At 40.5% G+C, this 24,928-nt stretch overlaps 1 protein-coding gene across 1 annotated transcript in view; it reads left to right on the top strand.

Annotated features, from left to right (window-relative positions):
• Positions 1 to 22,808, top strand: part of LOC110502661 (golgin subfamily A member 7B) — a 55,414-nt gene extending 32,606 nt beyond the window's left edge. Inside the window, exons 4-5 of the mRNA XM_021580872.3 lie at positions 5,443 to 5,544; positions 13,882 to 22,808. Of these exons, the coding sequence (XP_021436547.1) occupies positions 5,443 to 5,544; positions 13,882 to 13,965 (186 nt within the window). The 3' untranslated portion in view covers positions 13,966 to 22,808. The remainder of the gene's footprint in view (positions 1 to 5,442; positions 5,545 to 13,881) is intronic.
• The last annotated feature ends 2,120 nt before the right edge of the window (positions 22,809 to 24,928 follow it).

Raw genomic sequence — 24,928 nt, 5'->3', positions numbered from 1 at the left:
TGTGTGTGTGTGTGTGTGTGTGTGTGTGTGTGTGTGTGTGTGTTTGTGTGTGTGTGTGTGTGTGTGTGTCTGTGTGTGTCATACAGCTGGCACCTGGGTGCCGGTGGGCATGGACAGCCCTTCCAACCATAACATGGCTTTTGTGTGTGTTCCGTCTAAGCGAATGACAGGCACAAACACAACTGATGAAGGGATTCATCTTTCTCTTGATGCCCCTACGGTCACATGCGCACACAAACACACGCACTAATTAATCCTCTCCTCAGCTGTGTGTGCATGTGTGTGTGTGTTTGTGTGTGTGTTAGTAGGTCAGACAGAGCAAGACGTTAAGAGATCAAAAAGTCCCAGCCTGCCCCTCTTCGCTATTTCTCACACACAACTTTCATCTCCATGTTTCTGCAATGTTCTCATAAACGTTCTTTCAGCAAATCGAGACACACAGAATTCATCTCTATGTATGTTTCTGTTTGTTTTTTTAAAGCATTTTTGGATCAAAACCATGCAAAAGTACTTGAAGGGAATCAAGACACACTAGATGCATTGTAATTCAGGTTTGAGCCAAGCAGAAGTGTGCTCTGTGCTCTCCTTCCATGTCATTGTAAGATAATATATTTGTCAGATAAGATATGTGCAACATGGAGATCTCGAGATCATATTGGCCATGTGAGGAAAGTTGTTTATTTATACTAGATTTGATAAAATCTCAGTAAATGACAGATGACTGATGATAAAGATAATGTATACCCAGCCAGGAATACTTACTGTGTGTGTATGAGGGCGTCTATGAGCTAGTACGTGCATGCATGATCTGTGTGTGTTTACACTAGAACAGCCTAGCCTTTCAGTTTATAAGTACCCACTAGAGAATGTTGCCGAGTGTCCCCTTTAGCATACAGTATGCATCAGATGCATATCAACCCGCAAGGTGCAGCAAGCATACAGTTGAAGTCGGAAGTTTACATACACTTAGGTTGGAGTTATTAAAATGCGTTTTTCAACCACTCCACAAATTTGGCAAGTTTTGGCAAGTCGGGTTAGGACATCTACTTTGTGCATGACACAAGTCATTTTTCCAACAATTGTTTATAGACAGATCATTTCACTTATAATTCACTTGTATCACAATTCCAGTGGGTCAGAAGTTTACATACACTAATTTGACTGTGCCTTTAAACAGCTTGGAAAATTCCAGAAAATGATGTCATGGCTTTAGAAGCTTCTGATAGGCTAATTGACATAATTTGAGTCAATTTGACTTGTACCTGTGGATGTATTTCAAGGCCTACCTTCAAACTCAGTGCCTCTTTGCTTGGCATCATGGGAAAATCTAAAGAAATCAGCCAAAACCTCAGAAAAAAATGGTAGACCTCCACAAGTGTGGTTCGTCCTTGAGAGCAATTTCCAAATTCCTGAAGGTACCACGTTCATCTGTACATACAATAGTACGCAAGTATAAACACCATGGGACCATGCAGCCATCATACCCCTCAGGAAGGAGGAAGTTCTGTCTCCTAGAGATGAATGTACTTTGGTGCGAAAAGTGCAAATCAATCCCAGAACAACAGCAAAGGACCTTGTGAAGATGCTGGAGATAACGGGTACAAAAGTATCTCTATCCACAGTAATATGAGTCCTATATTGACATATCCTGAAAGGCCGCTCAGCAAAGAAGAAGCCACTGCTCAAAAACCGCCATAAAAAAGCACATTGGGACAAAGATCGTACTTTTTGGAGAAATGTCCTCTGGTCTGATGAAACAAAAATAGAACAGTTTGGCCATAATAACCATTGTTATGTTTGGAGGAAAAAGGTGGAGGCTTGCAAGCCGAAGAACACCATCCCAACCGTGAAGCACGGGGGTGGCAGCATCATGTTGTGGGGGTGCTTTGCTGCAGGATTGGCTGGTGCACTTCACAAAATAGATGGCATCATGAGGGGGGAAAATTACGTGGATATATTGAAGCAACATCTCAAGACATCAGTCAGGAAGTTAAAGCTTGGTCGCAAATGGGTCTTCCAAATGTACAATGACTCCAAGCATACTTCCAAAGTTGTGGCAAAACGGCTTAAGGACAACAAAGTTAAGGTATTCGAGTGGCCATCACAAAGCCTTGACTTCAATCCTATATAAAATGTGTGGACAGAACTGAGAGAGTGTGTGCGAGCAAGGAGGCCTTACAAACCTGACTCAGTTACACCAGCTCTGTCAGGAGGAATGGGACAAAATTCACCCAACTTATTGTGGGAAGCTTGTGGAAGGCTACCCGAAACATTTGACCCAAGTTAATCAATTTAAAGGAAATGCTACCAAATACTAATTGAGTGTATGTAAACTTCTGACCCACTGGGAATGTGATGAAAGAAACAAAAGCTGAAATAAATCATTCTCTCTACTATTATTCTGACATTTCACATTCTTAAAATCAAGTGGTGATCCTAACTGACATAAAACAGGGATTTTTTCTAGGATAAAATGTCAGGAATTGTGAAAAACTGAGTTTAAATGTATTTGGCTACGGTGAATGTAAAATCCCGACTTCAATTGTAAGCACCAATGCTTGATAATTAGTGCATAAACTATTATAAAGGATTAATTGCATGAAGGAATATTTGAAATATTTGTGGAAATATATTCCAAAATATCCCGTTACAGCTTCTTTTGACAAATTGAAACAAATAATAATATAATAATATAACTAGCCAGGTGGACAGTTTAAATTATTTGCTGTTTTCCTAAATAAAACCACTAGTGCATAAACAATTTTAAAGGATGATTTTAGAAAATAAATAGCATATTTTCATTTTATGTTTATTATTTTACTCGTTTTTGCTTAATAGCCAGAGTGGTCATGTGCTGAATGCATGGACAGCGTGGATATTCTTTAAAAAAGTTACATTTGGAAATAGAGCTGCACCTCTTGATTTATGAGGATTATTTGACTAAGGTATGTAATAGAAACTGCAGAATTTGCTCTTTCTGGTACTATATTGAAATCAAAATGTTTTACCTGCATGTGATTCGATAAAGTGATGATCCTTTCCCTGCATCTGTAAATTACAGATCTCTTCATATACAATTTGATAGGCCTGATAGTGTCACCCATTAGATTATTGTCCATGTAATCTTGTCTATAGGCTATCTCTTATTATGTGTGAAATTTGTTTTTGTATAGTTTAGGTGTAGTTCCGATGGGCCGGCTGTGCAGGCTGACTGGCTTCATTTGTTTCCCGCTCATCAAGTTGGATAGAGTCAAGGATACAGTATGTTTTGCCTTATTCTAAAGGCCTACTGTAACACATAGCATGTTTTAAATTAAATGAGTAAGTTACAGTGAATAAAACAAATTATTAACATGAGCGCCAATGCTGATGAATAGGCATAACACAAACTCATCATTACATTACTGTTGTTTTAAATTAAATCAACCTCTTCACCCTCTTTATCATTCAGTTAGGCCTAATTTAAATTAGATTGTAAAGTAACTTGCACATTTATTGCCCATCCATCCATTTGTTATTCATTCAGTGGGCTAGCATCGTTCCCTTCGCTGGATAGAGTCAATGATATGTGTTGCATTATTCTAAAGGCCTACTGCAACATGTAGCATGTTTTTGTTTCCCTTACAATACATTTGATTAGTAATAGAGTTATAGTAAATAAAACAGTCACTAACAGCTTATTTGTACAAAGTAAAATGTAAAAGAGAATGGTATCAACCGCCATGACGCGCAGTCAAATTATTTGCTGCTGATAAATAGGCATAACACAAACTCATCATTACACTATTGTCATTCTAAATTAAGTCAACCTCTTCACCCTCCTTATCTTTCAGTTAGGCCTAATTTAAATTCAATTGTGAAGTAAGGTGCACAATTATCGCCCATTGCTGATCCTCAACACTGGGGCCCCTCAGGGGTGTGTGCTTAGTCCCCTCCTATACTCCCTGTTCACCCATGACTGCGTGGTCAAACATGACTCCAACACCATCATTAAGTTTGCTGATGACACAACAGTAGGCCTGATCACCGACAACGATGAGACAGCCTATAGGGAGGAGGTCAGAGACCTGGCAGTGTGGTGCCAGGATAACAACCTCTCCCTCAATGTGAGCTAGACAAAGGAGCTGATCGTGGACTACAGGAAAATGAGGGCCAAAAAGGCCCCCATTAACATCAACGGGGCTGTAGTGGAGCGGGTCGAGAGTTTCAAGTTCCTTGGTGTCCACATAACCAACAAACTAACATAGTCCAAGCACACCAAGACAGATGTGAATAGGGCACGACAAAACCTATTCCCCCTCAGGAGACTGAAAAGATTTGGCATGGGTCCTCAAAAGGTTTTAGAGCTGTACCATCGAGAGCATCCTGACGGGTTGCATCAGCTTATGAAATGGCTTCCAATTCTATTTGCATGGAATGCTGCTGCTACTCTCTGTTATTATCTATCGATAGTCACTTTAATAACTCTACCTACATGTACATATTACCTCGACACTGGTGCCCCTGCACATTGACTCTGTACCGGAACGTACCCCCGCACATTGACTCTGTATCGGTACCCCCTGTATATAGCCCCGGTATTGTTTTATTTACTGCTGCTCTTTAATAATTTGTTATTCTTATCTCTTTAAAACTCTATTGTTGGTTTAAGGGCTTGTAAGTAAGCATTTAACTGTAAGGTCTACTACACCTGTTGTATTCAGCGCATCTGACAAATAACATTTGTTTGATTTTGATTTGATTTAACAACCCAGTAACTAGCCTTGCACAAGCCTTGGCAGGAGCAGGAGCTTATCTCCTGTTTCTGTAGCGTGAGGCAGCTGATGTACAAGTACACCCTTTGGACAGGAAGCAGGGCCCAGGAAGTTCAACCAAACACTGCAGACAGTTCATCCAAAAATGGGAATTACACTGAAAAAATGGCATCTCAATAATTACCAACCAATGTCTCCAAATTATGGACCAAAGCTTTTAAATGGAAAAGAGAGAAATGTTTAGAAAAGTTCAAACGGTAAAAAACTCTGAGTCTTCAATTCTGATTTATCTAACTCATTGGGTCTCACTCAACATGAGTTCTTTGGAAGTGTGTGTTAGATTAACGTAGTATCCTTAGAGCATAATAGAAATACACTGGGTTTTGCTTACGTTTGGGCTTTAGACTGGATAGAGACAAGCAGCTGTAGCCAGAAAGACAAGCAGACATAGACAGAAAGAATTAGTGCAAGTAATTTCTTCCATCTATAATTTCTTCCACTCTGTGGGGCACATGAGGGGGGAGGGTAAAGAGGGGTGCAAATGCAAAAGCAGGGATTTATAGCCTTGTCCTCATTTCACCTCTTATATTTTTTTCTAAGCAACATCCTCTCCATCTCTCCCTCGTCTTTCTCTCCTCTATCTCCCTCTTCTCCCTCTGCCTCTTTCTCTCTCCCCTCACTCTATCAGGTATTGAAGAAGATCTCAGGGTATATCCAGGAACAGAATGAGAAGATCTACGCTCCCAGAGGTCTGCTACTGACCGATCCTGTTGAGAGAGGCATGAGAGTCGTATCCTTTTTGAGCAATACATTGATCTATTGTCACGGCAGGTCTTCTTACCAAAAGTTAGCGATTTGATTATAGAGGTTAGGGTTAGGTGTCTTACAAGACATAGATTTCCTTAAAGTTGACTGCTGGTGATTAAAGTGACTAGGCAAAGCCTCGTAGAGTAAAAGTTTAGAGGGTTAGGGCGACTTCAGTGTGGTTGTAGCTCACTAAAGATAGTTTTAGTTTTATTAAGACCTTGTTTTTCTTCCTCCTTTTCTCCCCCTTGGCCCTGCTCTCTCCTCTTAGGCCTAATTTATAACCGTTGCATAAATGTAACACTACTGTAAATTTCTGAAAAGACTGCGCACGCACAAAACTATTGAGTTTTATAAACTTGTCGCACCCCGTACATACACGTGCCCGTTATAAATCAAGTCCTGTCGTACATTATAATTCCACTTGAATAACGCCCATAATTCACCTTTTATGGTGACAAATAATGCCCTTATTTGCTGTATACTTTGGAAGTATTGGAATTAGGGCAATACAGTATCTAGGGGAAATAGCAATGGCGAACTTTATAAAATATCTGTGGCGGCAGAATGTTTTTTTTTAAGTGACATTTGCTGTTTCTGACCGTTTCTGCAAGACAAAATCAATTGCAAATAGTTGTGGACCTGTAAACAGATCGTTTGAATGCAATAATGTTTTGCATCCACTTTTTTTCGCTGAATCTACATTAGCTTATCTATTTACTACTGTGACTTGGGTCCTGTTAAATGAGAGATCATACGAATGGTAGCCTATACTAACTTGCCATAGGCCAATAGGTTATTTTGTGAGTGGTCTATGAAACCTGACTTCCATCAAAGTCAGAAAAGATGAAGAATTTATTCTGCAATGATCATGGAAATGTAATACTATTTCACAATAATGCCTTGCGATCTGAAGGGCAGCCTTTTGCATCCTCCCAATGCTCCAACTGTGGGAACTGTACCCTTGCCGATATCATGTACAGTAATGGTTTGAGAACATTCCTAGATTTGAAAGATACATACACATTACCAGGCAACTCCTTTTTTCTTTCCAATTATGGGATTTATAAATAAACTATCTGGGTTCTGTCGTAGAAATTCTAATCAAAGGGAAGAGAGACTGCAGATTCTTTCAAACAACACTTTTTTATAAAATTTGCAAAAATGTAACAGTTAACAACGCACTAAAACAGTTGTGCAGTTAAGGCCCAACGAACAGTGTCGGTTCTCAGCTTTTATAGAGAAGCACATCCTTTTTGTAGACGTGGCAGTCAGCAGATAGTGTGTAAAAGGCAATTAGTCGTCTGTGCAGATTTAAGATAGCACAAGGTTGATAGCCTGAGGTCTGAACCGTCTAACTGCATTCACAAAAGCAAACAAGTTTCCATACATGTGACTTTCTGTAGATAGTAAACCCACGGGATATCACATGCTGCGGTCGCACCCAAACTGACCTTAGTCTTATGACTAAGTCCCACAAAGTTTATATCAGGTTAGAAAGACACAAGCATATAACAAGAGACTATTATTTAAGCTGTAAAACAAGGAATAGCGTGACTAATTATGTAATTTCCCATGGCAGCTCTTGAAAGGACTGATCTCTATGATATATAAACAACTTTTGGAAAGCTCATATTCTGAGCTAGCCATTAAAAATGTATGGTTCACAGACCTAATTGAATCTGAAACACACTTTAACTGGAAAATAATATTTAAAAAATGACCTTGGCATCCCCTAATCTGAACCAGAACCTTATATATTTTTAGTTTGTTCACAGACTGTATTTATACTGACCAAAAATATAAACGCAATATGCAACAATTTGAAAGATTTTACTTAGATTTTACTTTTACTTCATATGTAACTCACCACAAGGATTTGGTCTTATGTAGCAACATTTCAAATTGTGTTTTATACATTGGATAAAAGTAGAGGCTACAAAATACTATATCATACACTTTTTTGAGGAACAATGGGAAAGTAATTCTGCTTTGAAATTGATAAACTTGTAAACTCACTTTTGAAAAAATGGCCTCTGAATGATTTGGTATCTAGTGAAGAGCTCTTTGGCTACACCCATTCAGCATCGTTCGCACCCTCTTAAGCTTTAACCCCACCCATCTCGTTTCGCTCTCGGAGTGTTCAGAGCGCACGCTTGACGCTCTGGCCAATGATTTGTTTACCTCTGGATAACAAGAAACAGCCTAACCAGCTCTGCTGGCAACAATTTCATTGCGCTTTTTTTGCCGACGTTTACTGACACCCGCCATATTCAACGGGTGTTGTACACTTTAGCGTAAGACATGTAGCTAACTAGCTAGCAAGGTAAACAATGAAGCTAGCTAGGTAAACAACGTGTAAGATCACATACTTCACGTAACGTTAGCTAACGAGCCAGCCAGCTAATGTTAGCTAGTTAAACAACAATGAAATTAGTTCCAAATCATGTTGTTACTACCCTAAATGAATCTGCTGGAAGCTAACCAACCAGGTTCAATGTTAGCTAGCTAACATTAGGCTCTAACTAGCAACGCAAATGGCTCTGGGATATGAATAATAACGTCATACGCGTAACCTTAGCTAGGAGGCCAGCCAGCCGGCTAACGTTAGCTAGCTAGCTAACAGTACACTTTAGCTTAAGACATGTAGCTAGCTAGCTAGGTAAACAATGAACCTAGCTAGGTAAACAATGTGTAAGATCACACATGTCACATCAAGTAATGTTAGCTAGGGAGCCAGCCAGCTAATGTTAGCTAGCTAGCTAACAGTACACTTTAGCTTGAAATGAAACCACTTTCTGTCAAAATTACAAACGTGTAATATCGGAAAATGTAGCTAGCTAGACTATCTTACCCGTATATATTATCAAGCATGATGGATGTGTCTCGCTGTCACGGATGCCATGCCACGGTTGCCCTTAGTTTGAAGATGTAATACAGAGACAGATGTTGTCTCCATCTCTTTAGCTATCATATTCAAAACTTGATCCTCCAGAAGGTGGAGAGTGACACTTATTCAGCTCCACTGCACGATACATTTGAAAAACGCTTACCCAACACAGATTGACCAGCTCAAATAGACATAAGCCTTCTATGTGGCAGACCAATTCAAACTCCTCTCTCGGCATGCCCACTCATTAATGTCAGTCAATCATGGCTAGTGGGAAGGCTTGTAATTTAAAGATGTATTTGTATTTACAGATAGCATACAAGTTTGTTATTAAGGCACATGAAAGTTCACATGTTCCAGAAGGCATTTCTGCCAAAAAACTCATTTTGATTAAAAAATATATATATAATTAAAATGGCTCTCCTGTGAAGTCATGACTTGAAATGGGTCACGTATGAGGAAATCAGTCAACTGAAATTAATTCGGCCCTAATCTAGGGATGTCACATGACTAGTATTACAGATATGCATCTGTTGGTCACAGATACCTTAAAATATCTGTGGCATTGTGTTGTGTGACAAAACTGCACATTTTAGAGTGGCTTTTTATTTTCCCCAGCACAAGGGGCATCTGTGTAATGATCATGCTGTTTAATCATATTCTTGATATGCCACACCTGTCAGGTGGATGGCTTATCTTGTCAATGGAGAAATTCTCACTAACAGGGATGTAAACACATTTGTGCTCAAAATTAGAGCAAAATAAGCATTTTTTGCGTATAAACAATTTCTGGGATCTTTTATTTCAGCTCATGAAACATGGGACCAACATGGGATGATATGTAATCATGTTGCGTTTCGGTAAAATACCAAGGAAATGCTTTACTATGAAATTGGCCCCAACTGTTGTCTATGTCCCCTAAATCAGGTAGGCATATTCCTTCATGATGTGGGAGTGCCGTGCAGTTTGTGTCTTCAGAAAGTATTTACACCCTTTGACTTTTTCCATATTTTGTTGTTAGACAGAATATTTTTTTTTAGATGTTGTGTCACTGGCCTATACATACCTGCCCATAATGTCAAAGTGGAATTATGTTTTTAGAAATGTTTACAAATTATTTTAAAATTAAAAGCTAAAATGTCTTGAGTCAATAAGTATTCAAGCCCTTTGTTATGGCAAACTTAAAAAAGTTCAGAAGTAAAAATGTTCTTAGCAAGTCACACAATAAGGTACATGGACTCTATGTGCAATAATAGTGTTTAACATGATTTTTGAATGACTACCTCATCTCTGTACCCCACAACGACAAGGGAGGTTTTCCAATACCTTGCAAAGAATGGCACCTATTGGTAGATGGGTAAAAAGAAACAGACATTGAATATCCCTTTGAATATTGTAAAATTATAAATTACACTTTGGATGGTGTATCAATGCACCCAGTCATTACAAAGATACAGATGTCCTTCCTAACTCAGTTGCCAGAGAGGAAGGAAACTGCTCAGGGATTTCACCATGAGGCCAATGGTGACTTTTAAACAGTTACAGAGTTTAATGGCTGTGATAGGAGAAAACTGAGGATTGATCAATAACACTGTAGTTACTCCGCAATACTAACCTAAATGAGAAAGTGAATAGAAGGAAGCCTGTACAGAATAACAATATTTCAAAACATGCATCCTGTTTGCAATGTAACAATTTTAGTCCTCCTCTTCTAAAGAAGGAGGAGTAGAAAGGATTGGACCAATGCGCAGCGTGGTAAGTGTTCATAATATAATTTTAATGAAATATAACTGAACACAGAAAACAAAAGAATAAGAGAATAAATGGAAACCGACACAGTCGGAGCAAATGGAGCAAACACTGACACGGAAAATAATCACCCACACCCAAAATGGGGAAAACAGGCTACCTAAGTATGATTCTCAATCAGAGACAACGATCGACAGCTGCCTCTGATTGAGAACCATACCAGGCCAAACACGAAATACAACATAGAAAAAAGAACATAGTTCTAATACCCACCCCAACTCACACCCTGACCAAACTAACACAAAGACATAATAAAGGAACTAAGGTCAGAACGTGACATGCAATAAGGCACTAAAGTAAAACTTCATCAAATGTGCTGAAGAAATTAACTTTATGTTTTGAAAACAAAGTGTTTTGTTTGGGGAAAATCCAACACAATCCATCACTGATTACCACTCTTCATATTTTCAAGCATGGTGGTGGTTGCATCATGTTATGGGTATGCTTGTCATTGGCAAGGACTAGGGATTTTTGGGGGGATAAAAAGAATATAGCGAAGCACAGGCAAAATCCTAGAAATTCACCTTTGAGCAGGACAATAACCTAAAACACCACACCAAATATGGAGTTGCTTACCAAGACGACATTGAATGTTCCTGAGTGGTTTAGTTACAGTTTTGACTTAAATAGGCTTGAAAATCTATATCAAGACTTGAAACTGTCTGTGTACCAATGATCAACAACCAAATTGACAGAGCTTGAAGAATGTTTTAAATAATTATGTGCAAATATTGTACAATCCAGGTTTGCAAAAACATACCCAGAAAAACACATCTGTAATCGCTGCCAAAGGTGATTCTAACATGTATTGTTTCAAGGGTGTGAATACTTATATGAATTAGATATTTCTGTATTTAATTTTTTTTAAATGTGCAAAATTTTCTAAAAACATGTTGTTACTTTGTTATTATGGGGTATTGTGTGTAGATGGGTGAGAAAACAATCAATTGAATACATTTTGAATTCAGGATGTAACACAACAAAATGTATAATAAGTTTGTAAAGCGTGCATACTGGCGGTAGAGAAATCAGGCGCAGGAGAAAGACTGTGTTACAACGGCGCAGTTTAATGATAAAAATCACTGTGGAACAAAAACCATATAAACAATGGGACAAAACCCCAGACATAACGTGCACAAGCACTTACAAAAAACAATACCGGACAAGGACATGTGGGGAACAGAGGGTTAAATACACAACATGTAATTGATGAAATTGAAACCAGGTGTGTGGGAAGACAAGACAAGACAAATGGAAAATGAAAGGTGGATCGGCGATGGCTAGAATACCGACGACGTCGACCGCCGAACGTCGCCCGAACAAGGAGAGGGACAGACTTCGGAGGAAGTCGTGACAAAGTTTAAGGATAAATCCACCCAAAACCACTAATTCCTTTAATTTACAGTGTTAAATGACACCAACCTTTTTGTGAACAAATGTTTCATTTTAGCGTTATAATAAGGTTGGTAGCAACATGGAAAATCACTGTGGAAATCTGTTTAAGCTCATGTCAACTACAAAAAATCCACAGTTCAATGCTCTCTATGGGCTGACTGGCTAGCTAGCTAGATAGATAGCAAACATACCTACACACAATAATTCAAAAGACTATATCAGCATGTAACGTAGCTAGTTAGCTGTAAAATTGCCTAAACAAACGGCATTATCAATTTAGGAGTTTACAATCTCGCCATGTTCAACCTGTAGATCAATGTGACTTACAGAGTGGAGTCTAACATTCACAACGGTGATTCTGGGACAAGAAGCTCTATCCTTCAAGGAGTAAATGGGAGTCTATTGGTCATTAGACCAAACATTAGCACAAATTTCGTCAACAAGAAGTACAATATTACAAATATTTTCTGAGATGTGCGATAATTAATTTGCTGTATCATACAGCTTTGGAATCATGACATTACATACTTTCAAGGAAAATAAGCATGTTTCTCAACATACAGTATACACTGTATGAGAAGGGATTGCGTGGCGATTAGCTTTGCAACTGCATGACGCAGCATGACAACGTGGACGCAATTGGTCGACAGTCTGCTGGATGGGGTGTATACGTTCCTTCATTCATTGGATTCCTATCTCCTTCCTATAACATCTCTGACAACTTCAACATGCAATGCACCCTAGACTAAAAAAGCAGACTCATAGGAAAAATGTTCTAGACCCTCCGGGAATCAATAGAATATCACTCAGAGATGCACAAAAATCAAATCAACCAATCAAATGTATATATAAAGCCCTTTTTACATCAGCTGATGTCACAAAGTGCTATACAAATCAAATTTATTTATATAGCCCTTCGTACATCAGCTGATATCTCAAAGTGCTGTACAGAAACCCAGCCTAAAACCCCAAACAGCAAGCAATGCAGGTGTAGAAGCACGGTGGCTAGGAAAAACTCTGGAGAAAGGCAGGAACCTAGGAAGAAACCTAGGGAGGAACCAGGCCTCTTCTAGCTGTGCCGGGTTGAGATTATAACAGGACATGGCCAAGATGTTCAAACGTTCATAGATGACCAGCAGGGTCAAATAATAATAATAATCACAGTTGTTGTAGAGTGTGCAACAGGTCAGCACCTCCGGAGTAAATGTCAGTTGGTTTTTCATAGCCGAGCATTCAGAGTTAGAGACAGGTCAGGGTTCCATAGGCAGGCAGACAGAACAGTTGAAACTGGAGCAGCAGCACGACCAGGTGGATTGGGGTCATCTGGCCAGTTATTCCCGAGGCATGGTCCCAGTGCTCAGGTCCTCCAGGAGAGGAGGGAGAAAGAATTAAAGGGAGCATACTTAAATTCACACAGGACAACGGATAACACAGGAAAAATACTCCTGACATAACAGACGGCAGGTCTGTTCCTAGGCCGTCATTGAAAATAAGAATTTGTTCTTAACTGACTTGCCTAGTTAAATAAAGGTGAAATAAAATTAAAATAAAATAAACTTACCCTAGCAACCATGATACATAAACTATTGCAGCATAAATACTGGAGGCAAAAGCAATTCAACATTCAAAATGGGTTACCCTTTCTTTAAAAGGATGAAGACTTTCTAAAGGCACTGTAAATACTTCTGGATGGAGACATGTGCTGGGTGGGGTTGGGGGAATGGAATGGGAGTTTGATGGTGGAGGCCCAATTTATTTATGTTTTCTTTTCCTGTTTATACTGAATGTATTATTACCTAAACACTGTATTTATTTCTTACTGTTATTTTTATTTTGAGTGGCAGCCTACAGGTATTTTTTTTAAATAAACTATGAAGACTTAAATGAAGACTTAAATCACCAGGAATACAACAAAAATGTGTTTAATGTAGGAAATCTGTTCCCAAGTATTCCCACAAAAAAAAGAGACGTGATCGTGTCTCAATGTAATCAAGGTATGAAATTATTATTATTTTAAAATACAATTTATTATTTGGCTTAGTTTTGTTCAATTTGCAGTGTACAAATTATTAGAATTATTTTCCGTCCCCCCCGACCATTCTTTCAGAATAAAATTGTCCCATGGCTGAATCTAGTTGCCTACCCCTGGCCTAGAGTATACCCCTTATCCCCAATCTGTGTACATATATTACCCCCTCCCTCCCACTCCTTAACCCCTGTGCCCTCCAGATCGAGGTGAGTGTGTTTGAAGACCGCGGTTCGAGCGGCTCTAGCCCCAGCAGCAATGTGTCGTCTGGAATCAGCCAGCGGTGACTGGAGGAACAGCACCAGGGATATGGGTACCAACAACACCACCACCACCACCACAGAGGCAGCGGATCCCTCACCAACATCCGCATGCTGAAACATGAGAGCACACGCTTCTGAATATAGATGTATATGTAATCAATATACTATCTCTAGTTATGAGTATAGATGTGTATGTAATCAAAATACCATCTATTGTTCTGAGTATAGATGTATATGTGATACAGGAAATAGATATTGAATGTATATACTATCTATAGTTCTGAGTCAGGAAGGAGAGAGAGAAAGGCCAGGATTTGTAGGCTACTCTCAACAGGAAACTGAAGTACCATGAGGCCAGGAGCTGACACATGCAATGATATAATGTTCAAGCAGACACACACCAAGTTAAACACTCTAAACACACATCTTTGAATATCTAACAGTATGCTTACACTCATATTTCTGCACACTTTCCCAACCATCTACTCCTTTACCCATGACCATTCTACTTTTTCACCATTCCCTGTGTTTCCATGAGTTTAATTATGATCATTATGCCATAGCCAATACATCACTGTCATCCTCAGTTGCGTTCAACATTCAATCATGAGCAGCAAGAAACAATTGTTATCACTAGGATTAACTATTTTGAAGCAACATTATAACTACAGCAGTAGTATAACTATCACGTTGAATGCTGGCAATTTACTGGTAATCTTCTGGAAAAGACGCTTCATTTCAGGCAGTGCGAGAACGAGGTCAGTGCATTGTGAATGTTGACATGTCCTGCCCTGTTCTATTTGGACCTACTGCTTCAGCTTTCAGTGTGTTTGTGAAGGACTGCTAGTTATTCTTGGTAATATTACATGTATCTGTCTGGGACTTCAAACTGAAACACCTTGGATTATTTATCAATGCTCATTCAGAGCATTGGGTGCTGATGATCCACATCGCAGCGGAAGGTTACACTCACACACGCAGCCGCATGTGCAAAACACACAGACTCATACACTCAGGCGCATATGCAAACATACACTCACGCACACACACATGCACACACAGGCAAATGCGCAAACACACACACACACACACACACACACACCTGTGGCCACTGGCCTTGGGTTCCTGCATACAATATCCTGGCAGCCACATATCCATGTGGTCTCAGGTCACACATACACACACATACACACACACAGGCACATACTGTGCATTAGGAAAGTATTCAGAACTTGACTTTTTCCACATTTTGTTACGTTACAGCCTTATTCTAAAATGTATTAAATATTTTTTTCCCTCATCAATCTACACACAATACCACATAATGACAAAGCAAAAAGTGTTTTTTAGAAATGTTAGCAAATGTATTAAAAATGAAAAACTGTAATACCTTATTGACAAAGTTATTCAGACCCTTTGCTATGAGACTCAAAATTGAGCTCGGGTGCATCCTGTTTCCATTGATCATCCTTGAGATGTTTCTACAACTTTATTGGAGTCCACCTGTGGAAAATTCAATTGATTGGACATGATTTGGAAAGGCACACACCTGTCTATATAATGTCCCACAGTTGACAGTGCATGTCAGAGCAAAAACCAAGCCATGAGGTTGAAGGAATTATTCATAGAGCTCCGAGACAGGATTGTGTCGAGGCACAGATCTGCAGAAGGGTACCAAAAATTGTTTGCAGCATTGAAGGTCCCCAAGAACACAGTGGCCTCCATCATTCTTAAATGGAAGACGTTTGAAACCACCAAGACTCTTCCCAGAGCTGGCCGCCCTGCCAAACTGAGCAATCGGGGGAGAAGGGCGGTGACCAAGAACTCTATGGTCACTCTGACAAAACTCCAGATTCCTCTGTGGAGATGGGAGAATCTTCCAGAAGGACAACCATTGCTGCAGCACTCCACCCACTCCTCAGTAAAAGGCACATGACAGCCCGCTTGGAATTTGGCAAAATGTACCTAAAGACTCTCGGACCTTGAGAAACAAGATTATCTGGTCTGATGAAACCAAGACTGAACCCTTTGGCCTGAATGCCAAGCGTCACGTCTGGAGGAAACCTGGCACCATCCCTACAGTGAAGCATGGTGGTGGTAGCATCATGCTGTTGGGATGTTTTTCAGCGGCAGGAAATGAGAGACTTGTCAGGAGTAAGGGCATGATGAACGGAGCAAAGAACACAGAGATCGTTGACCTCAGACTGGGGGTGAAGGTTCACCTTTCAACATGACAACGACCCTAAGCAGCCAAGACAACGCAGCACGGACTTCGGGGCAAGTCTCTGAACATCCTTGAGTGGCCCAGCCAGAGCCCGGACTTGAACCCATTTGAACATCTCTGAAGAGACCTGACAATTGCTGTGCAGCGACGCTCCCCATCCAACCTGACAAAGCTGGACAGGCTCTGCAGAGAAGAATGGGATAAACTCCCCAAAGCTTGTAAACTCCCTAAACTTGTAGCGTCATACCTAAGAAGACTCTAGGCTGTAATCGCTGCCAAAGATGCTTCAACAAAGTTCTGAATAAAGGGTCTGAATAGTTATGTAAATGTGATATTTCAGAATATTTTTTTTTATATAAATTTGCAAAAATGTATAAAACCCTGCTTTTTTTGCTTTGTCATTATTGGGTTTGTGTGTAGATTGATGAGGGAAAAAACTATTTAATCCATTTTAGAATGAGGCTGAAAAAGTATACTTTCCGAATGCATTGTACTCTCTCTTTCTCTCTCTCTCTCTCTCGCTCTCTCTCCTTCTCCCCTCCCTCCCTCTCTCCCACACACTCAGCCAAGCAGTGTTCTCTGTGGTCTCAGCTCATTGGAATCACAAGCAAACCTCCATCCCTTTAATATAGCCATGCTAGTCCCTGCCCTGGCCTGTAGCACTGCTAAACTGCTTGGCTAATTGCAGATTATTCGTCGCTCCAAACGAGGCCTGTATAAAGCTTATTTAGACAGATGTGGTTCACAGCGGATTGACTCAGTGTAGTTTTAACACTACAGCTGGATAACGACTGTTCTCTGGTTCTCTGGTCTCTCCGTATATGAATGGGTGCTAATAATGATGGCCCCTAGTGTGTATGTTGGAGGATTCTCCCCGCGCACGCACTCTCACATACACTCATACATGCGCACACACACTTTTTCTCAAACACAGACACACACACACACAAAGAGGGATAATTGAGCCTTTCTCACAATGGACATAACTGACTGCCTCTCTATGGGAGAGAGAGAGATCAGTTGAATAGGAGTAAAGTGGAGACTGATTACATTTCTCTATGCCAGCTGGGTCTGACTGGGTTTTCCTCTGTGGACTCTTGGCAATCACAGTCACCCATAGAGATGGATAAAATAACATAAAGCAATATTGCCATGGGTATAACTTCTGTGTTATCAAACCACACAATGGGACTTCAAAGCAAGTGGCCGAGTCCATTGACCCTGCACATAATGTAGTTGCTCTCTCTCTCTCTTCTCTCACTCTCTCGTTATCTCTCTCTATCAAACACACACATACTCACACACATTGCAATTTTGAATCTCTGGAACACTGCTGACAGGAATAGTATTCAAAATCATGTCTCCGAAAGAAGTCTCCATGGAAACACAGGTGGTCTCAGTTTCTGTCTTACATTGTCATCCACCCGTTTCACTATTATTTTTCATTTTCCCTTTTTATGTGATGCACAGTTATATCACCCTCTAGTGTGTGGACTGAGGAAGTGCTACCACCAAGTTACCCTAAGACACAGATCTAAAGTCAGTTTTGTGATTTACTACTGATGGTCACGGTTAGGATCTAGGGAGAATAATCTGATTCTAGTGCTTTGCCTAAGAGCAACCTCTAGCCAAATCCCCCCAAAATCAGACATGCTTCTTCTTAATCTGTACTTACATCAGATCACCCACCAAGCAACCCTCTAGAGCACACCCTCTAAATCTCTACTCATATCAGTTTGGCCATGCTTGTTGTGCAGCCTCCTTTGCTTCGATACCTTCTAAATCTCTCTGACCAGCCTCCTATGCTTTTAATGCTTTCATGTTTCATCCCTCTGAATTGGTTACCCAACCTGGGGCTGACTGACCAACACATAGACTAACACTGCCAACGAGCCATCCGGTGGGCTCTATGGACATGTATATGAACCAATCAGTGGACATCTAAATAACCTTTGACCTTTTGTATGTGTAGACTCTATTGTCACTATCTGGCCATGCTTGAAAAAGGCAAATATATATGGTGCTTTACCACTAATCAACAACATTTGCCCATTCATTTGAATGATGTTGCCATTTTATTTTCTACCATGGCCATTTACTATCTACTCTGTAAAAGTGCCGTCATCGAGTCGAGTGACCAAGTCTTGTTTTTGTGTAAATCTTTGATGATGATGATGATGAGAAGGATACTCAGGGGAGGAGGAGTGGAAGGTGCCAAATATATAAAAGAGAAGATATGCATACATACTGTATTGACTGACAGCATGTTATATTTTGTGTAGCATTTTTATTCAGCCAGCAATGGGAATGTAGCATACTGAGAGACGTAAAGACGTAAAACTGTATATATTGAGAGAAGAGGATGTACTCGTGCTGAACGTTTCTGTACTGTGGAGATGGAAGGGAAGACAGAAAACTAACCAAGGGCTCTCTATTCAATCCGTATTGCGTTCAGCGTTAAAGTGTGATTGAAATTTAAAGCCAATGTTCTTGTGTCAGCAGAGCCTGCATAAACGCTGCATATGTTGGCACAATCTGAAATTACCTTGACATTTCGATCACGCAACTTGTAACACCCGGCGATACATATTGAATAGAGCCCCAACATTTGTTATGTTGTTTGCTTTTTGTAAATCTGATGGGACACTGAATCTCATAGGCCGCTGTAAGCTTGCTAACTGGAACCCATCACAAATGTGGTGATGGCAAAGTTAAGATGTATTGTAGATGTTAAAATGTCATATACAGTACCAGTCAAAAGCTTGGACACACCGACTCATTCCAGGGTTTTTCTTTATTTTTACTATTTTCTACACAGTAGAATAATAGTGAAGACATCAAAACTATGAAATAACACATATGGAATCATGTAGTAACCAAAATAGTGTCAAAATATATTTTATATTTCAGATGCTTCAATGTAGCCACCCCTTGCCTTGATGACAGCTTTGCACACTCTTGGCATTCTCTCAACCAGCTTCATGAGGTAGTCACCTGGAATACATTTCAAATAACAGGTGTGCCTTGTTAAAAGTTAATTTGTGATATTTCTTTCCTTAATGCGTTTGAGACAATCAGTGTGTTGTGTTAAGGTAGTGGTGGTATACAGAAGATAGCCCTATTTGGTAAAAGACCAAGTCCATATTATGGCAAGAACAGCTCAAATAAGCAAAGAGAAATGACAGTCCAGCATTACTTTAAGACATGAAGGTCAGTCAATATGGAACATTTCAAGAACTTTTAAAGTTTCTTCAAGTGCAGTCGTAAAACCCATCAAGCGCTATGATAAAACTGTTTCTCATAAGTACTGCCACAGGTAAGGAAGACCCAGAGTTACCTCTGCTGCATAGGATAAGTTCATTTGAGTTACCAGCCTCAGAAATTGCAGCCCAAATAAATGCTTCACTGAGTTCAAGTAACAGATACACCTCAACATCAACTGTTCAGAGGAGACTACATGAATCAGGCCTTCATGGTCGAATTGCTGCAAAGAAAGCACTACTAAAGGATACAAATTAGAAATAGAGACTTGCTTGGGCCAAGAAACACAATTAATGGACATTAGGCAGGTGGAAATCTGTCCGTTGGTCTAATGACTCCAAATTTGAAACGTTTGGTTCCAACTGCCGTGTCTTTGTGAGATGCATAGTAGGTGAACGGATGATCTATGCATGTGTGGTTCCCACCGTGAAGCATGGAGGAGTAGGTGTGGGGGTGCATTGCTGGTGACACTGTCTGACTTATTTAGAATTCAAGGCACACTTAACCAGCATGGCTACCACGGCAACCTGCAGCGATGAGCCATCCCATCTGGTTTTCACTTAGTGGGACTGTCACTTGTTTTTCAACAGGACAATGACCCAACACACCTCCAGGCTGTGTAAGGGCTATTTGACCAAGAAGGAGATTGATGCAGTGCTGCATCAGATGACCTTGCCTCCACAATCACCCGACCTCAACCCAATTGAGATGGTTTGGGATGAGTTGGAAGGCAGCGTGAAGGGAAAGCATCCAACAAGTGCTCAGCATATGTGGGAACTCCTTCAAGACTGTTGGGAAAGCATTCAAGGTGAAGCTGGTTGAGAGAATGCCAAGAGTGTGCAAAGCTGTCATCAACGCAAAGGTTGGCTACTTTGAAGAATCTAAAATATATTTTGATTTGTTTAACACTTTTTTGGTTACTACATGATTCCATATGTGTTCTTTCATGGTTTTGATGTCTTCACTATTTTATTCTACAATGTAGATAGGTGTGTCCAAACTTTTGACTGGTACTGTATGTATAGTTAAAGTCGGAAGTTTACATACACTTCGTTTTTCAACCACTCCACAAATTTCTTGTTAACAAACTATAGTTTTGACAAGTCGATTAGGACATCTACTTTGTGCGTGACACAAGTACATTTTCCAACAATTGTTTACAGACAGATTATTTCACATATTTCACTTGTATCACAATTCTAGTGAGTCAGAAGTTTACACACACTAAGTTGACCTTTAAACAGCTTGGGAAAATTCCAGAAAATGATGTCATTGCTTTAGAAGTTTCTGATAGGCTAATTGACATCATTTGAGGCATTTGGAGGTGTTCCTGTGGTTGTATCTCAAGGCCTACCTTCAAACTCAGTTCCTCTTTGCTTGACATCATGGGAAAATCAAAAGAAATCAGCCATGAAAAAAATATATAAAAATTGTAGATCTCCACAAGTCTTGTTCATCCTTGGGAGCAATTTCCAAACGCCTGAAGGTACCTCGTTCATCTGTAAAACCAATAGTACGCAAGTATAAACACCATGGGACCACGCAGCCGTCATACCGCTCAGGAAGGAGACGCGTTTTGTTTCCTAGAGATGAACGTACTTTGGTGCTAGAAGTGCAAATCTATCCAAGAACAACAGCAAAGGACCTTGTGAAGATGCTGGAGGAAACAGGTACACATGTATCTATATCCACAGTAAAACACGTCCTATATTGACATAACCTGAAAGGCCGTCGTCTTCAGCAAGGAAGAAGCCACTGCTCCAAATCCGCCATAAAAAGGCCAGACTACGGTTTGCAAATTGCACATGGGGACAAAGATCATATTTTTTTGAGAAATGTCTTCTGGTCTGATGAAACAAAAATATAACTATTTGGCCATAATGACCATTGTTATGTTTGGCTCAAAAAAAGGGGAGGCTTGCAAGCCAAAGAACACCATCCCAACCGTGAACCACGGGGGTGGCAGCATCATGTTGTGGGGGTGCTTTGCTGCAGTAGGGACTTGTGCACATCACAAAATAGATATCATGGGGCAGGAAAATTATGTAGATATATATTGAAGCAACATCTCAAGACATTAGTCAGGAAGTTAAATCTTGGTCGTAGGGTCTTCCAAATGGACAATGACCCTAAGCATACTTCCAAAGTTGTGGCAAAATGGCTTAAGGACAACAGAGTTAAGGTATTTTAGTGGCCATCACAAAGCCTTGACCTCAATCCACAGAACATTTGTGGGCAGAACTGAAAAAGCGTGTGCGAGCAAGGAGGCCTACAAACCTGACTCAGTTACACCAGCTCTGTCAGGAGGAATGGGCCAAAATTCACCCAACTTATTGTGGGAAGCTTGTGGGAGCTTGTGGAAGGCTACCTGACACGTTTGACCCAAGTTAAACAATTTAAAGGCAATGCTACCAAATGCTAATTGAGTGTATGTAAACTTCTGACCCACTGGGAATGTGATGAAATAAATAAATATTTATCTCTACTATTATTCTGACATCTCACATTCTTAAAATTAGTTGGTGATCCTAACTGACCTAAAACAGGCTATTTTTACTAGGATAAAATGTCAGGAATTGTGCTGAACAGATTTTAAATGTATTTGGCTAAGGAATATGTAAACTTCTGACTTCAACTGTATATTCTAATATGTAAACCTGTGAAAGTGAGTTATAATCCGATCTTCCTATAATGTGCGGTTGTATTCATTAGGCCCGGAACAGGAGAAAGCAGACAAAAAAAATTGAAGAACTACCTTGACGTGTCGAATAAGTAACACATTTTTCGTTGCAAAACATTTTTTAATGTTTTCCTTTGCTTGCCCCAATGAACACGGACCAGATGTTTTGTAATGTTGAGTAAGCTGGGTTCTGTTTCTGCTTCAGTCAACTTGTCATTGTCTTACTGTTGTTGGCAATGCAACAGTGTAGCATGGTGTTAAATAAAGAAACAGTCAGGTACTCTGGCTTGTGTTCCTTAGGCACCAAACGGAAGAAAAGAGACAAACAGGGAGGGACTACCCTAGAAACACTTGTTTTCATTTTCCGATGCAAACTATTTTGCTCTCATGAATACGACCCAGGCTAAGGCTGTTGAGTCCGAGTGCTGAAATCATTTCTTCCTTGTATAAGGTAGTCTACAACAGGGATCTCCAAAGAGTTAACACGACTCATGTCTGCTGCAATGAGAAAAAGAGGATCTTGGAACTTAACTTAATACTGTTTATGTATTTAGAGTATCCTATTTATGTATTTGCATAATCCTATTTAGTATTTATCAGTCAGAGTTATGTATTTAATTTTCACCAAGATTATTATTATTGAAGTGAGCCTTGAAAGTTTGAACAGTAACTGGAAGATAAAAAAAATGTTATTACTTCAAAGATTGATTTATTGTGGCAGGCTGTGTGTGTGTGTGTGTGTGTGTACATGTTTATGTGTGTGTGCTGGTCTTTGTGTGTGTGTGTGTGTGTGTGTGTGTGTGTGTGTGTCCTAGCTATGCTTGGTCCATGGGAATAGCCTCAGCCTTCAGTTGTTTAGCAACAGAGTCCATGTTGTCCCTCAGTCCCAGTAAACACTATGGACACCAGTTCATCTGAGGTAAGAGCTGAGATGTCTCTCTTTTTATTTCCCTCTATTTATCTCCTTCTTAACCTCTCTTTTTTTCTCTTTATCTGTTTCGCTCTCGCAACTTCTCACTTTCTTTCCCTCGTTTTTTTGCCTCTGTTTCCCTCTCAACATCCCTTTATTTTCAAAATGTCTCTCCTTCTCTTTCCTTTTTCTCTATATCTCTCTTCCTCTAACTCTTTTTCTCCATTCCCTTTTTCTCTCTCTCTCAAACCTCCGTCTTTCTTTCTCCCTCTCCATATCTCACATTTCTCCCTTGTCAAATGAAAGTAAATGCTTTTCCCTTTACTACTCCCAAACTTTATTTGTATAAATCAAATGATAAAAACAACGGTGGTCATTGACTTGCCCCTGTCCTGTTTCCGTTACCTTGTACCTACAGTAACTACTTGCTTTCATTTGTTGATTTTTATCTTGTAGCTGTCTTTCCAAGAGTTCAACTAGGGTAACTGCTCAGCACTCAGCTGCTCATCTTTTATGTGGACTTTGTAAGATGGTGCTGACAGGTAGATAGATAGTGGTGGATCAGGCTTTGGGACAGGACAGGATATCTGGACCATTACCTTGTGCGGGAGAGCCCTGAACTGACTTGTTACACACACATACACACATACCAGCTGGTAAGTGTCTTCACTGACATTTTTTTTCAATCAGACCACAATAGTTCCTGTGCCCAAGAACGTCAAGGTAACCTGTCTAAAGGACTGTCGCCCCGTAGCACTCACATCTGTAGCCATGAAATGCTTTGAAAGGCTGGTCATGGCTCACATCAACACCATCAACCCAGACACCCTGGACCCACTCCAATTCACACACTGCCCCAACAGATCCACAGATGACGCAATCTCTATTGTACTGCACACTGCCCTCACTCATCTGGACAAGAGGATCACCTATGTGAGAATGCTGTTCATTGACTACAGCTCAACGTTCAACACCATAGTGACCTCCAAACTCATCAGTAAGCTCAGGACCCTGTGACTGAACACCTCCCTCTGCAACTGGATCCTGGGTAGGAAACAATATTTCCGCCATGCTGACCCTCAACACGGGGGCCCTTCCCTGTTCACCCACAACTAAATGGCCGCGCACGACTCTAACACCCTCATTAAGTTTGCTGACGACACGACGGTGGTAGGCCTGATCACCGATGACAATGAGACTACCTATAGGGAGGAGGTCAGTAACCTGGTAGTGTGGTGCCAGGACAACAGCCTCTCCCTCAACATCAGCAAGACAAAGGAGCTGATTGTGGACTACAAAAAACGGAGGGCCGAGCATGCCCCCATCCATATCGAGGGGGCTGTAGTGGAGCAGGTCGAGAGCTTCAGGTTCATCGGTGTCCACATCACTAAGGAATTAACATGGTCCACACAAACCAACACAGTCGTGAAGAAGGCACGACAACGCCTCTTCCCCCTGAGGAGGCTAAAAAGATTTGTCATGGGCCCTCAGATCCTCAAAGTTCTACAACTGCACCATTGAGAGCATCTTGACTGGCTGCATCATGGCAACTGCTTGGCATCTGACTGCAAGAGGCTGCAGAGGGTACTGCGTACGGCCTAGTGCTTCATTGGGGCTGAGCTCCCTGTCATCCAGGACCTCTATACCAGGCGGTGTCAGAGAAAGGCCCTAAAATGTGTCAAAGACTCCACCTGGATGGCAGGGAGCTTGGCAAAGCAGTACCGATGCACCATGTCTGGACCAACAGGGCTACTCCCAAGCCATAAGACCGCTAAATAGTTAACCAAATATCTACCTAGACTATCTGCATTGACCCTTTTGCACTCTTCACATAATGCTACTGTTTATTATTTATCCTGTTGCATAGTCCCATTACCCCTACCTAAAGTATATCTAAATATCTACCTCAATT

Source organism: Oncorhynchus mykiss, chromosome 23 (assembly GCF_057628025.1).
Source record: "Oncorhynchus mykiss isolate SJ-2025 chromosome 23, ASM5762802v1, whole genome shotgun sequence".
NCBI lineage: Eukaryota > Metazoa > Chordata > Actinopteri > Salmoniformes > Salmonidae > Oncorhynchus > Oncorhynchus mykiss.
This window is presented reverse-complemented; position numbering and strand designations above follow the sequence as displayed.